The 12,393-nt window shown below is 33.1% G+C and overlaps 1 protein-coding gene across 1 annotated transcript in view; it reads left to right on the plus strand.

The window, feature by feature from the left end:
• LOC140444252 (homeobox protein homothorax-like) overlaps positions 1-12,393 on the plus strand; it is a 174,276-nt gene that overhangs the window by 145,169 nt on the left and 16,714 nt on the right. Inside the window, exon 6 of the mRNA XM_072535998.1 lies at positions 11,766-11,924. Coding sequence (XP_072392099.1) covers positions 11,766-11,923 — 158 coding nt within the window. The 3' untranslated portion in view covers position 11,924. The remainder of the gene's footprint in view (positions 1-11,765; positions 11,925-12,393) is intronic.

Below are 12,393 nucleotides of genomic sequence, written 5' to 3' on the forward strand. Positions count from 1 at the left end.
ATATGTTTACTACAAGCTGTCAAATTATTCTTACGATGTTATTTTACCATGGATAAGTTAATATTAAAAATACTGATTTAAACAAATTATTATGACTAAAATGTAACTAGTTGCTTGTTTTTTAAAGACTTTGATTAGTATAGTATAGTGACCAATTCATTAACCTATAAACTCGAAATATAAGAAACTACTATGCATAGTTGATGTTGAAATAAAAAAATACATATATATCTTCACCCATTATCGTCAGTGGCACTCTAATTGAGTCAGGAGCGGATGCACGGGGGTGAAAATAGGGAAATTACCCCCTCCCAAGAAGGTCCAAAATTAAAGAAAACCTATTATATATGTCTTTCATGTAGTTTGGGTTTATTTTTTTATGTCTTGGTTGGTGTTTCATTTCATGGTGTTCCCCATGTTGGAAGTTCCCCTCCCAAAACAAATCTCTAGATCCGCCACTGAATTGAGCCGCGATTTGTTTATTGCCAATCGTTACCAATTTGCTGCGTTAATTCTCTACACGTCGTTTTCTACACCATCTCTTTAGCTCAGGGTGGTATGTGCCTACATCTGTTTTCTACAGACACCGATAATCTTTTATGAAGCATATTTACTACCATATTAATTGGTTGGTCAGTGATGTCATGTTTTATTCCCATCCTCTTTCTGATTTTTTCATTTGTGGTTTATCCTCTAGATTTCCCTGTGCTGGTATCCAGTAAATCATTCATACGTTCCTGGTCGTTCAGTGGTCACTAAAAGATAAAAAATCATCAGGACCAGTTGGAATAACCAACGAACTTCTAAAACACGGAGGAGAAAGTATAATCGTAGAGATGACAAAACTTATACAAAAACTAATATTGGACTGCAAGATACCAGACGCATGGAGAAACAGCATAATGATACCAATGTTCAAAAAATGAGATAAAGAAGACCCCAACAATTAATTATAGAGGTATAAATCTACTGAACACGGCACCTAAGCTTACCACAAAAGTCCTAACCAACAAATTCAATACACTAATAACTTTAATACACGGATGATAATGCGTAGACGCCGTATTTGTACTAAGACAAATCACAGAAAAGGCCATCGAGTACAATAAACTAGCATATCTATCTATCGCATCCAAGTCTAAGACGTCTTACACCTACTATACAAAACAAAAACATACCAATCAATAATATACAAACCATCGAAAAAATCTACGTTCATAATCGAATAGAGGCAAAGATAAATGGAAAATTATCACAGTGTAAACCAGTACAAAGCGGAGTCAGACAAGGTGACTCGTTAAGACCACTTCTCTTTAATATAATAATGGACCAAATAATACAAGCAGTACGTAAAGGTCATGGTTACAGAATGGGGAAGAAAGAAGTCCAAATATGATATTATGCTGACGACGCCGCATTAATCGCTGAGACAGAAGACGAACTCCAAAGATTGACGCACATCTTCAATATAATAGCCAAAAAATACAATACGATAATATGAGCAGAAAAAAACCAAATGTATGACAACATCTAAATACCCACTACGATGCAAAATCGAAATTGATGAGAAACTAATAAAGCATGAAGCAAGGTTTAGATATATGGGAATAGATATAACTAGTTACGGAGATGTTGAAGAAGAAGTACGACAACAAATCTTAAAAGCAAGTAAAGCGGCGGGATCTCTTAATGACACAATCTGGAAGAACAAATACCCAAGACAAGACACAAAAACAAGAATCTTTAAAGCAGCAATTAGACCTATATTAGCATACACGGTGGAGTCAAGACCTGACACATCTAAAACGAGAAGACTACTAGAAACAACAGAGATGAGAATACTTAGACAAATATCAGGGAAAACTCTGTTGGATAGGGAGAGAAGTGAAAACATAAGAAGAGCATGCAATATAGAAGACATAAATGGATGGGTGACAAAACGGAAACAGGAGTGGAACGAACATATTAGTGGAATTTCAGAGGATACGATAGTATGAATAGCTCGAGATAAGTCACCTAGTGGACGAAGAAGTATTGGCAGACCAAGAAAAAGTTGGTGCGATAATTTAAATAATTTAGGAGGCTAATATTGAAGAAGAAACAGGCTTTATAAAGGCTACATAGAAGAAGGAAGAAGAAGAAGTTCCTTCAATGGCCATACTGTGCAATCATAGATTGTTATATTTTTTACTATAGATTTATCACTATCTATTTATTGTTTTTCCTATAAGACTCCATTTAACCCTTGTGTTTCCAACCGGGTACCCCGGTACCCATCCTCGTACATTTTGTTGAATAATGTTTTTCTAATATAATAATTCAGTAATACCCTCCCAAATCCTCATGATTTGACTAAATCTACATATATGTATGAGCTTACAGATTTATTTTGTTTATTTGAACCAAGCAATTTTTGTCTTGAAAATAAATACATGTATAGGCCAACCAAGTACCCGGGTACTCGCTTACAAATATCTTTGGTAATACGTTTTCTCAGAATTTAAATCAAAACTTCAAACATTAGTTAGTTAAAAATGTGATTTCCGTTACAAACAATAATTATTGTGAACCCAGCATAGAGACATGGAATGTGTTACCTAAGTCAAGAAGCCAAGAAATAATAGTAACACGCCTCAGATTCGGACATACTAGGTTAACGCATGATTACTTAATTAAAAAGTGTGAACCGCCGCAATGTGAAACGTGTAATACGACACTAACAATAATGCACATACTATATGAATGTCCTCTCTACAATTAATAACGAAGTAACAATAAGATACCAGGAACACTTCTACAAGCTCTAGGTGCAAACTGAAAGACATTAATAAGTACCACAATATTTAATAAACCAAATTGTAATCCAGTAATTGTACCTAATGTAGTTCATTAATTTTTCGCTAATGGCCATTTGGTCGATGCGATTTTCTAAATAAAAAAAATTATTATTGTGGCTTAATCCCATAAAACATAATATTTATTCATATAGTCAGTTAGAGTTGGTAACAGGTATTGTAATATTGTTTGCTGTTTTGAATAAAAGTGATTAGAAAGAAGTGTAAGGATACATATATAAAAAAAATAAACGATGACCTAGTAAAAATGTGCCAAAAATTAAACGATAACTGTTGTTTTCTCGATATATTTCTCAAATGTACAAAAAATTGCTCTTGGACTTTATCAAACAAAATACTGATATAACAATTTTCTATAACCTTCAGATTCTAATCAAGTAAATGGATGGCTTGAGTGAAATGATATTGAGCATTATGAGCTATTTTAAGTACTAACTGTTTGAAGTTGTATAGCCTTTTTTATGGAAAAACGAAACCATTCACCGCTAAGTAGAAAAACACATTACGGACTGATCATGATTCTTCACTCTTTATCCCTCTTTTCTACCCGCCATTGAGATATTTCTTTTTAGTTCTCAACGAACGCGGCACACAAGATTATTAATGGCTGTCGATGTCGATGTTAGAATGTTCTTTCTCTCGGCTATATCGATTTCGGAGGAGAGTTTTCTGTTCAGCCTGCCAGAGACAGAAGAAGAAAAATGGCGGCAGGCATTGACCCTCGCGGGCCGATCCATCACGCGGGCGGCACAATCGGGCTCCGGGTGACAGCCCCACGCTCCTCTTGGGGGAGACCCAAGATGAGAATTCTCTATTCCATTTTCTCGTTTTGCCAAAGATACCGAAACTCAAATACGGGATGTTTTCTTTTCAACTGGCTTCAACTTCTCTTTAATTCCTCTAAATATCTGTGTATTGTATAACAACAATTAAAACAACAGAAACTATTCTTTTTACAACAACTACATACTTTATTTTTATCTATTGTTCATTCAAATAAAACATATATATATTTGTTGTGTCTATGCGGAAAAGAATTTATTAACTTCCTTTCCGGTAAATTAATTATTACCTTTCTGCCTTGATGACATTCCGCTCATCCATCTAAACATGTGTTTCTTATTTTTTAGCTGTGCAATGTTCACTCCATAAATCCTAGCCAGTTTTATATTAGTTTTGTAGTTGCCTGTTAGATTCATTCATTTCTGCAAACAAGATAGGACTCCGCTCTTTACGTTGCGTCTTTCCTCTAACTCTATTGCATGCAACACCATCTACTTCCACATTATATATAAAAGCGCCCCTAAATACTTTAAACTACTACTTTCCACAATTTTTCCTTTTCAAAAAGTGGGTGGGCGGGTGGTGTGTGTGTGTGCGCGAAGTATAAAATACATCTACATCCAAATTGCTTTGAATCATTTCACAGTAAATAAAAATTAAATAATTTTTTTTTGTTCTGGCAAATCCCATCGTTGCGTATACGCAACATTTTGTTATTAAAAAACTATTAACTTTTATTTTTTTTAACTTGATAAATAAGTATTTAGATAAAATTTTAGCAATAAAATGCAATAAAAAACACAAAATTTTCTTCTACTCTTGGGAACTAATGGGTTAACAGGTTTGTATAGAATAAGCTCACCCTCATTTAAGTTTGATTTATACATCTTAGTTGAGTCTGACTTTTGATGATTATATTAGTTCCAAAAAAGTTGTCAATACATAATTCATCAGTGCAATCGTTCGATGTTTTAAGATTTCATTGATCAAGATTTCAATAGTTTATTTCTTACCGGCAATACGATAGGCCAAATAGATGTTGATGCGATAAGAAAACTAATATTAATTTTTGTGGTACATAATTTTTTCTTTCACTTAAAAAAGGGCACCTCTTGTAAAGATAGGCAAAATATCCTCACTCCCAATATTCAATTTTTTTTCCATTAAATTCTATATGATTAAAAAATAAGACTCAGCGTAATTGTAATCCGCCACCCCTTTCTTCATCGCCCCCAAGCCTTACCACAAAAATAAGTTTTTCGTTTTTATTTTAAAGATGTGATTTTACAAAACTTGTCTATTTTTTATAAACTCGTAGGTTAAGTAGGTATACATAACCTAAAAATGCATTTTTTTTTTTTTCGAAAAAAGCGTATAACTTTTTTTGGAGATAACTGCAGATCTATTTTTTAGTTTTTGTGTTTTATCAAAAAATATATATTTGACTTTTTTCAGATTTTGCCGTAAGGTACCTTCAAAAACCAGAAAAACTGATTTTTTAGGGGTTTTGAGGATTTTTTCCATTTTATAGACCTTAAAATATATCAAATCAAGTTTTTTTATAGGTTATATATAATTTGAAGCAACTGAGTCCTTTAGGACATTCAAAAATCGGGCAAAATACCTTTAAATCCCAAAAAATCATGTTTTTCAGTGTTTTTTGAGATCCATACAACCTGAATCAATGCTAAACTCAATTCAAATTCAAAAATAAAACAAAAAAATAAAAAACACTTAAAAATCGGGTTTTTCGCATTTTCAAGAAATTTCTAGCTTCTCTGAATATAATAATTACATCTTTTCATGTTATTTTATTAAAATTTTTGAAACATGCTGCTTAATAATGTAAAAAGGTAAAAAAAGGGAAAATTCAGTAAAAACCCCCCAAATAACGCTTGAAAACCTGATTTTTCACATATACGATTGTTGTATTTGTTTCTGTGAGACCTGATACTATTCTTTTTTATACATTTTTTAAACATGAATTGTATACATATTAAATTAAGGTATATCGATCCCAAATACAATGGTTAACCCCACAAAAACCATTAAAAAGTTTGAAAAAACATTGGTTTTTAGGGGTTCAAAGCAGTTTTGTCCAATGTTTGAATGTCCTAAAAGACTCAGTTATTTCAAATTATATATAACCTATAAAACAATCTGGATTGGATTTATTTTGAAATCTATAAAATGAGGAAAATCCCCAAAAACCCCTAAAAACCAATTTTTCTGGTTTTTGAAGATGGCGCACCTGTCGATTTTGGAAACAATCTGGAGAAATATAGTTTTTAATTAAATACACAAAATAGAAAAAAAAAACTAGACTTGCAGCCTTTTCGGGGCCAGGGAAGGGGGGTTAAACATGCGCTGAGTCTAATTTTTTAATCAGTAAAACGTAAAAAAATGAAAAAAATTGAATTCTAGGAGTGAGTTTATCTTAACGGGGGAGAAATCTTAAGCATTCTAGATATCGATATTGTCTAATATATAGATATCTCTAAAGCAGAGTTTTATCAATTTATACATCTGAACTATAAATTTGGTTAAAATACTATTTCTTATTTTGTAACGTCCCTTCCTATTTGTTAAGGAGTAAGTTTGTATGTTACCGGTACTCTATATCATCATCGAACAGTTTGTCGATGTATTCTGCTCAGTGTTGTACTTTCTTATCTGTATGTTATAGTAAATCCGTAGTACAGCCCTATGATTTTTTTTTGTGTAGATTAAATATGATCTCTTTTTGACTTTCAACCAGGAGCTAGAAAATAAATCCTACATCATCCTTCAACCGTATGAGGTAGTTGTTCAAGAGCCACAATCTCTCTCTTGTTATAAAAGTAAGAATGCTGCGATGCTACTTCTTTCTATCCTCTTTTATCGTGTCGAATCGTGGACCTTGAATGAAGATATTTGCAGAAGATTTGGCCATATTGGAGAATACGTAAGATCCCGTTAACTGATCGAGACACAAATGAGGAGGCCTTCAAAAGAATGAAGAGGAACCGAAGGGTACTGACCCTCATCAAACCTCGAAAGCTACCGTAGTCTTCAGACACATTATGCGAAATAAATCCAGATACCCCTTCCTACAAGCCATCCTACAAGGAAAAATATTTGGAAAGCCAGATCCAGGAAGAACAAGAACATCCTGTTTAAAGAACCTTAGAACCTGGTTCAACACTACATCTGTGCAGTTTTTTCGCTCCGCTGCAGACAAGATACATATTGCCATGATGATAGCCAACATTTGCCGAGGATAGGCACACCAAGAAGATCTTTTTTGAAGATCCTCGATCTCTTTACATTTCTCTTCAAAGTATTTTTCTTTTGATTGCTTTATAATCTTTATGATCTCGTGGTTTGTCTCGCTGTATTTATTATTATGTTTGTTCTTACATTTCCTCCGTTGTTTTATTATTTTGAGTATCCCCTCATTCATCCATTCCCCTTTTCTCTTAGCGGATTCTTTAGTATTTCTCTACATGGTTCCAGTAGACAATGGTTTAGTTCATCCCAGTGCTCGTCAATATAATTGCACTATCATTGGTGTCTATGTTCAGTTTGCTACAGTTCATATGCAGTTCGTGCTGAAGACATTCTTTTAGATTAGGTTCTATAGGCTTTCTTGTGTCTATTAGAGAAATTCTTTGATCTTCGCTTTTTGATCCTTCGATGTCGGCTCTTCCTATCATTGCGAAGTAGAATTTGCCAAGCGTTGGATCGTTCACCCATAGACAGGGACGTAAGCTCGGATTAGACAGGTTACTTTTACGCTACTGATGACTCCTCGTTGCGACAGTAATCCTGCTCAGTACGAGAAGAACCGCAGGTTGACGCACTTACTCGAGCGGGTAATGTTATGAACTACCATACGTGGGATTATGCCTGAACGCCTCTAAGGCCGTATCCTTTCTAGTCAAAGTCTCCAATCTCTTGGAGTTACGAGAGTCGAAAGGCTCAAAACAATGTGACTTTACTAGACAATCGTAGTTCGCTACGATTGTCGCAAGAGCCCTTATTTCCGTTGAGATTATCGGTTTACGGTGAGATCGATCCTTGTCACTAGACCAGATCTTTAGACGGGCGAACCTTGGAACTCACCAGGAACTTCCTTTTTATCGATTGTACACAACAGAGTCTCTTCCCTATCGTACTCTTTTTTTTTAAGATAATTAAATTTTCTTTATTTCTACATCACCAACTTGTATAAGATCATAACAAATGAAGAGGTATAAGATAACATTAATTGGATATAAAGCACAACATGAAGGAAAATATATTTTTGAATTATATTTATCCGATCAGTTAAAATTATATACATGATAATCCATTCGCTTGGACAGTTTGGACTTCTTTTCATATCTTTTCATGTTAAAGAAACTGATGAATTAAAACATTAAATCACAAGAAGGGTTTTAAAAAATTTATTAAACAGACAGACAGACATTGTAACTTATGTATATACAAGAATGGAAGTTAACTTGGTTAACGAACCACGAAAATTGCTGCATGTTAGAAAAATATCACAAACATTGATTATTTTTAAATTAAAAATAATCAATTTGTTGAATATGTATCATAATTTGTAGTTATTGCAAAACATTATTTATTACTGCATAAAATACACTCAGTTAATTATATTAATTAAAAAAGGTAAATAAATATAGGTGGCAATGATTACTTTACGCAAGTAACTTTTATAGTCCCCTCCCAAACGCTCCATCGCGTTTATTACATATTTTATTTTCACCCCGCCTATGCTCTGGCACATATATTCAATACACAAACAACAGCATGGTCTGGCGAAATAAAAGCAACAGAAAGATAACTGATCATACCGTATACAAGACTTTCCACTTACAAGTCATATATTTAGTGTATCGGAGCGATACTGCTAGCCAAGGGATCGGCCCATATCTTCATAAAAATGCATGACAACGTTAGGCTTTAATGGAAATCACGATTCATTAAAAAATTGTGATAAGAGCCGGACCGCGGGACCGGCTAGATCACACGGGTGGTATCAAGGCAAAGGTGAAGATTAGGGAATTAAATTCTATTGTTTGGTTAAAGATACTTTTACTAAATATTATTAAAATCACATTTGGTTGAAAATAACCTCGAAAAAACATGGTCATTAATGTACACAATAAAGATATCAGTGTTTATTTTTACATTCCAATAGGTCTTGGTAAAATAAGAAAGCTCTAAAAAAACTATGTTGAATAAATAACAAAAACACTCTAAAACGCAAAAGGAGAAAAAGAAACGAACTTTTTTATTATAAAATGGATTACACAGGAAAGACAAAGTTTTATTTAAAAAGGATAAAATGTCTGTGGTATAACTCCAGCAGTTATATAAAAAATATCTCAGAAAAATATATATTTTAATATCTATACTGCTCCAAGAAGTTAACGTATCACTTTGTAAACTTACCCTATAACATGAAAATATTAACTGAAATGAAACGCAGTTTATTTCATATTATTTTACTTTGTAATACAAACAGATTTGGTGATGTCGCTAACCATCTTCGATATTCATAAACGTAACACAATCTTATAACAATGAAGAACAAAATGCTAATTTTAAAAACTGAAATTGTTCAAATTTTTTGCTTAATAAGACGTATTTCCACCCCTGCTACGACAACTTCTCATCGACGATTCATACTGCAAATAAACGGTCTTAAAGTATTCTCATCCAGTTCATTTCAAATTTGGACAAGACGTTGTTTAACTTCCTTCAGAGTGTTTGGTTGATAGGAGAATTTCGCGATGTCTACCAAGCAAGTCCCAAATATTCTCCATAGGATTGAGATCGGCACTATTCACTCGTCATCCACTAACGTAGATTCCAACTTCCTCTAGATAATTTTGCACTATATTTGTAACGTGCGGTCGTGCATTATCGTGCATTAGAACAAAATTTTCCCAATATAAGGGGCAAATGGCACAACATGGCCTTGAAGAACGTCAACGATATCGGTGAGCATTGATGGTACCGTTATTCACCACCACTAAGTCTGTTAAAGAAACCTGTTAAAGAAACGCCACCCCAGACCATAATCGACCCTCCATCGAATAACGGAGTTCCTTTCATGTTACAATGTACATACCGTTCGTTCTGACGTCGGTACACGCGAATACTTGTATTACAATTTTAAAGACAGAATCTACCCTCATCTGTAAACAGCACTCTATTCCAATCAACCTCCAACCAATATATATAATTTCGTGCAAATTCCAAATGAGCTTATGTTATGTTTCGTGTTCTACAATGAGCTACGGTCAAGGCTGGCCCTCCGGCATGTATACGATTTACCAAATTACCTTACTTGAGGAGTTTGCGAACAGTTTCACAGCTGATTCGAACATTATGAACATCTTCAAGCTGGGATTGTGAGATTCGGGTAGTTACAAATTGTTGTCTTAAGATGCGAAGTCGTAAAAAACGGTCTTGAACAGTCTTTGTTATGATCCTAAGTATCAGCAACATTGAGTTCTTCTAAGGTCCCCTGCATCGGTTTTTATATCCCGTGCATCAGTTTTTTAGCATTAACTTATCGTCCTCATCTTCAGCAATGACAATCAGGTCAACCGCAAATAAAAGAGTGTCTTCTTTTTTTATATAGCCTTATTTCCTCCATTTTTTGACGTAAACAAAACAAAAGACACTTGCCACAGCTGCTCTGATGCATGGATTAAAAGGTGGGAAATGACTCAAAAACAATTTAAGCCAGTGAAATGAGATTTCTAAGAAGAGTTGGAAAAAACATTACAAAACTTGATAGACAGATAAATGAAGATGAAGGACAATAGCACAATATCTATTCGATCAGTGATAAAATATAGGAATGGAGAACAAAATAGTAACAACATAAACAGTATGGCTAAAAATCTACTAACCAAACAAAAATACTAACTTAGAAACTGAAAAGAAAAAAAAATAATATGGGACTTCCCATAAAAAAAATTTTATGCCAAAATAGACAAAGAATTTCCACTCTAGAATGAAGGGATCTTCTGATGCTTTATATAAAATTGGTCCTCATCTCAATGCCATTCGTTTTGTGTATTGTTTGTCGACTTGCTTCAAGACTGTGTTATTCGTATAATGTCTTTTACATATTTTGCTTTTCCTAAATCTTAATAAATATATCGCTACTTTGGAAGAAGACCGTCGTATCTCAAAAAAAAAATGAAAACTGGACTATGTTAGTGAACAGACTTCAAATATTCTATATTTTTTTGTGTTATAACGTCATAAAGTTAGTTTATGTCTATGGCCGTCAGATGATAGAAGTGTCGTTATTGTTAGTCAAAAAGTTGGTTCGACATTTTGCACAATATTATCATATTTTGAGATATGCCATACTTTTTCATAAATTTAATACGATAAAACATTACTTTCTGCCAAGAATAATGCATTATTTTGAATTGTGTTAGTTTTGTGAATAAGTTGAAGGTTCTGTTTAAAATTATTTGTAGTATTTTTTTTTTAATAATATAATAATTTTGGATCCCAACTATCTACAAATTATTTCGACTAATGACCTTCTTATTATTTTTAAAAGATTTAGGGGTAGACACATGCTAAAGTTGACTGTGTATTAAAGAAAGTTAAAGAATTAATTTTCAAATGAAATCGAAGAAATAAAATATTTTTTTAACTATAATTTTTTGCAGAATGAGAGTATTATATTAGTTTTTACACTATAACGTCATTGTTCTTATTTTTATGCGACAGTAAGCTGCTATGTGTGCAGACATTTGTAAAAAAACACATAAAACAATTTCAATAAAGCAGTGAATTATCTCCAAATACCGAACACATTTTTTAAAGAACGTCACAACTCAAAAATTGTATGGCCTAAAATAGAATTAAGAAAATATGGCATTGACTCTACCTTTTTAAAGGCTAATATACACCAACGCATGTTTACTGTTATGGGTAAAATTTTTGAAAATTGTCACATTTTGACATGACGGTCTTCTTCCAAAGGTAGCGATATATACAGCTAATATTAGTTGACCTTGACAGCAACTTTAAATATAGAAACAATAAAAAATAATTTATTCTTTAATAAAAATGCATTTAAACATTGTTTTTTAATTGTAGTATTCTCCCCGCACGCAGGACCAAGCGGTGCTTACAGTCCAGACGGTACGATGGGCTACATGATGGACGGACAGCAAATGATGCACCGGCCGCCTGGTGACCCAGCTTTCCACAATCAGTATGCGCATTACCCTGAATACTATGGACATCATCTGTGAGGTAAGAAGAAACACTTCTGGAATAATATATTAAATAATATACGAAAAGAGTTGTTCGTATATTATTTGATTTACTTATCTGTAATAAAATATGTAAAACAATATCAACTTTGACAAAATTCTAAAATTTAAACATTGTTTGCTTCTATACTTTATTTATTATAAACTGACAGTGACGTCATAGCAGTATTGCCTGTTAGCTAACTAGTTTTCTGGCAAATGTATAAATTGTTCAAGTATCATAAAAAATTTACCAATTTCTCAATATATGTACTCATTATATTTACTACACTATACACGATAAACATATTCTTCAAATATTAAATTATAGCAAAGATATGTAAAATATACAAAGAAAGATTCTGTGGTTTGGATTGACATTGGTATTTAATATTGACAATTGACAGAATAGGAAATAGACATAAACGAAACGGAACATAGATCACACACAGTATATATAGATGAGGACG

The sequence above is a fragment of the Diabrotica undecimpunctata genome, chromosome 6 (assembly GCF_040954645.1).
Source record: "Diabrotica undecimpunctata isolate CICGRU chromosome 6, icDiaUnde3, whole genome shotgun sequence".
Taxonomy (NCBI): Eukaryota; Metazoa; Arthropoda; class Insecta; order Coleoptera; family Chrysomelidae; genus Diabrotica; species Diabrotica undecimpunctata.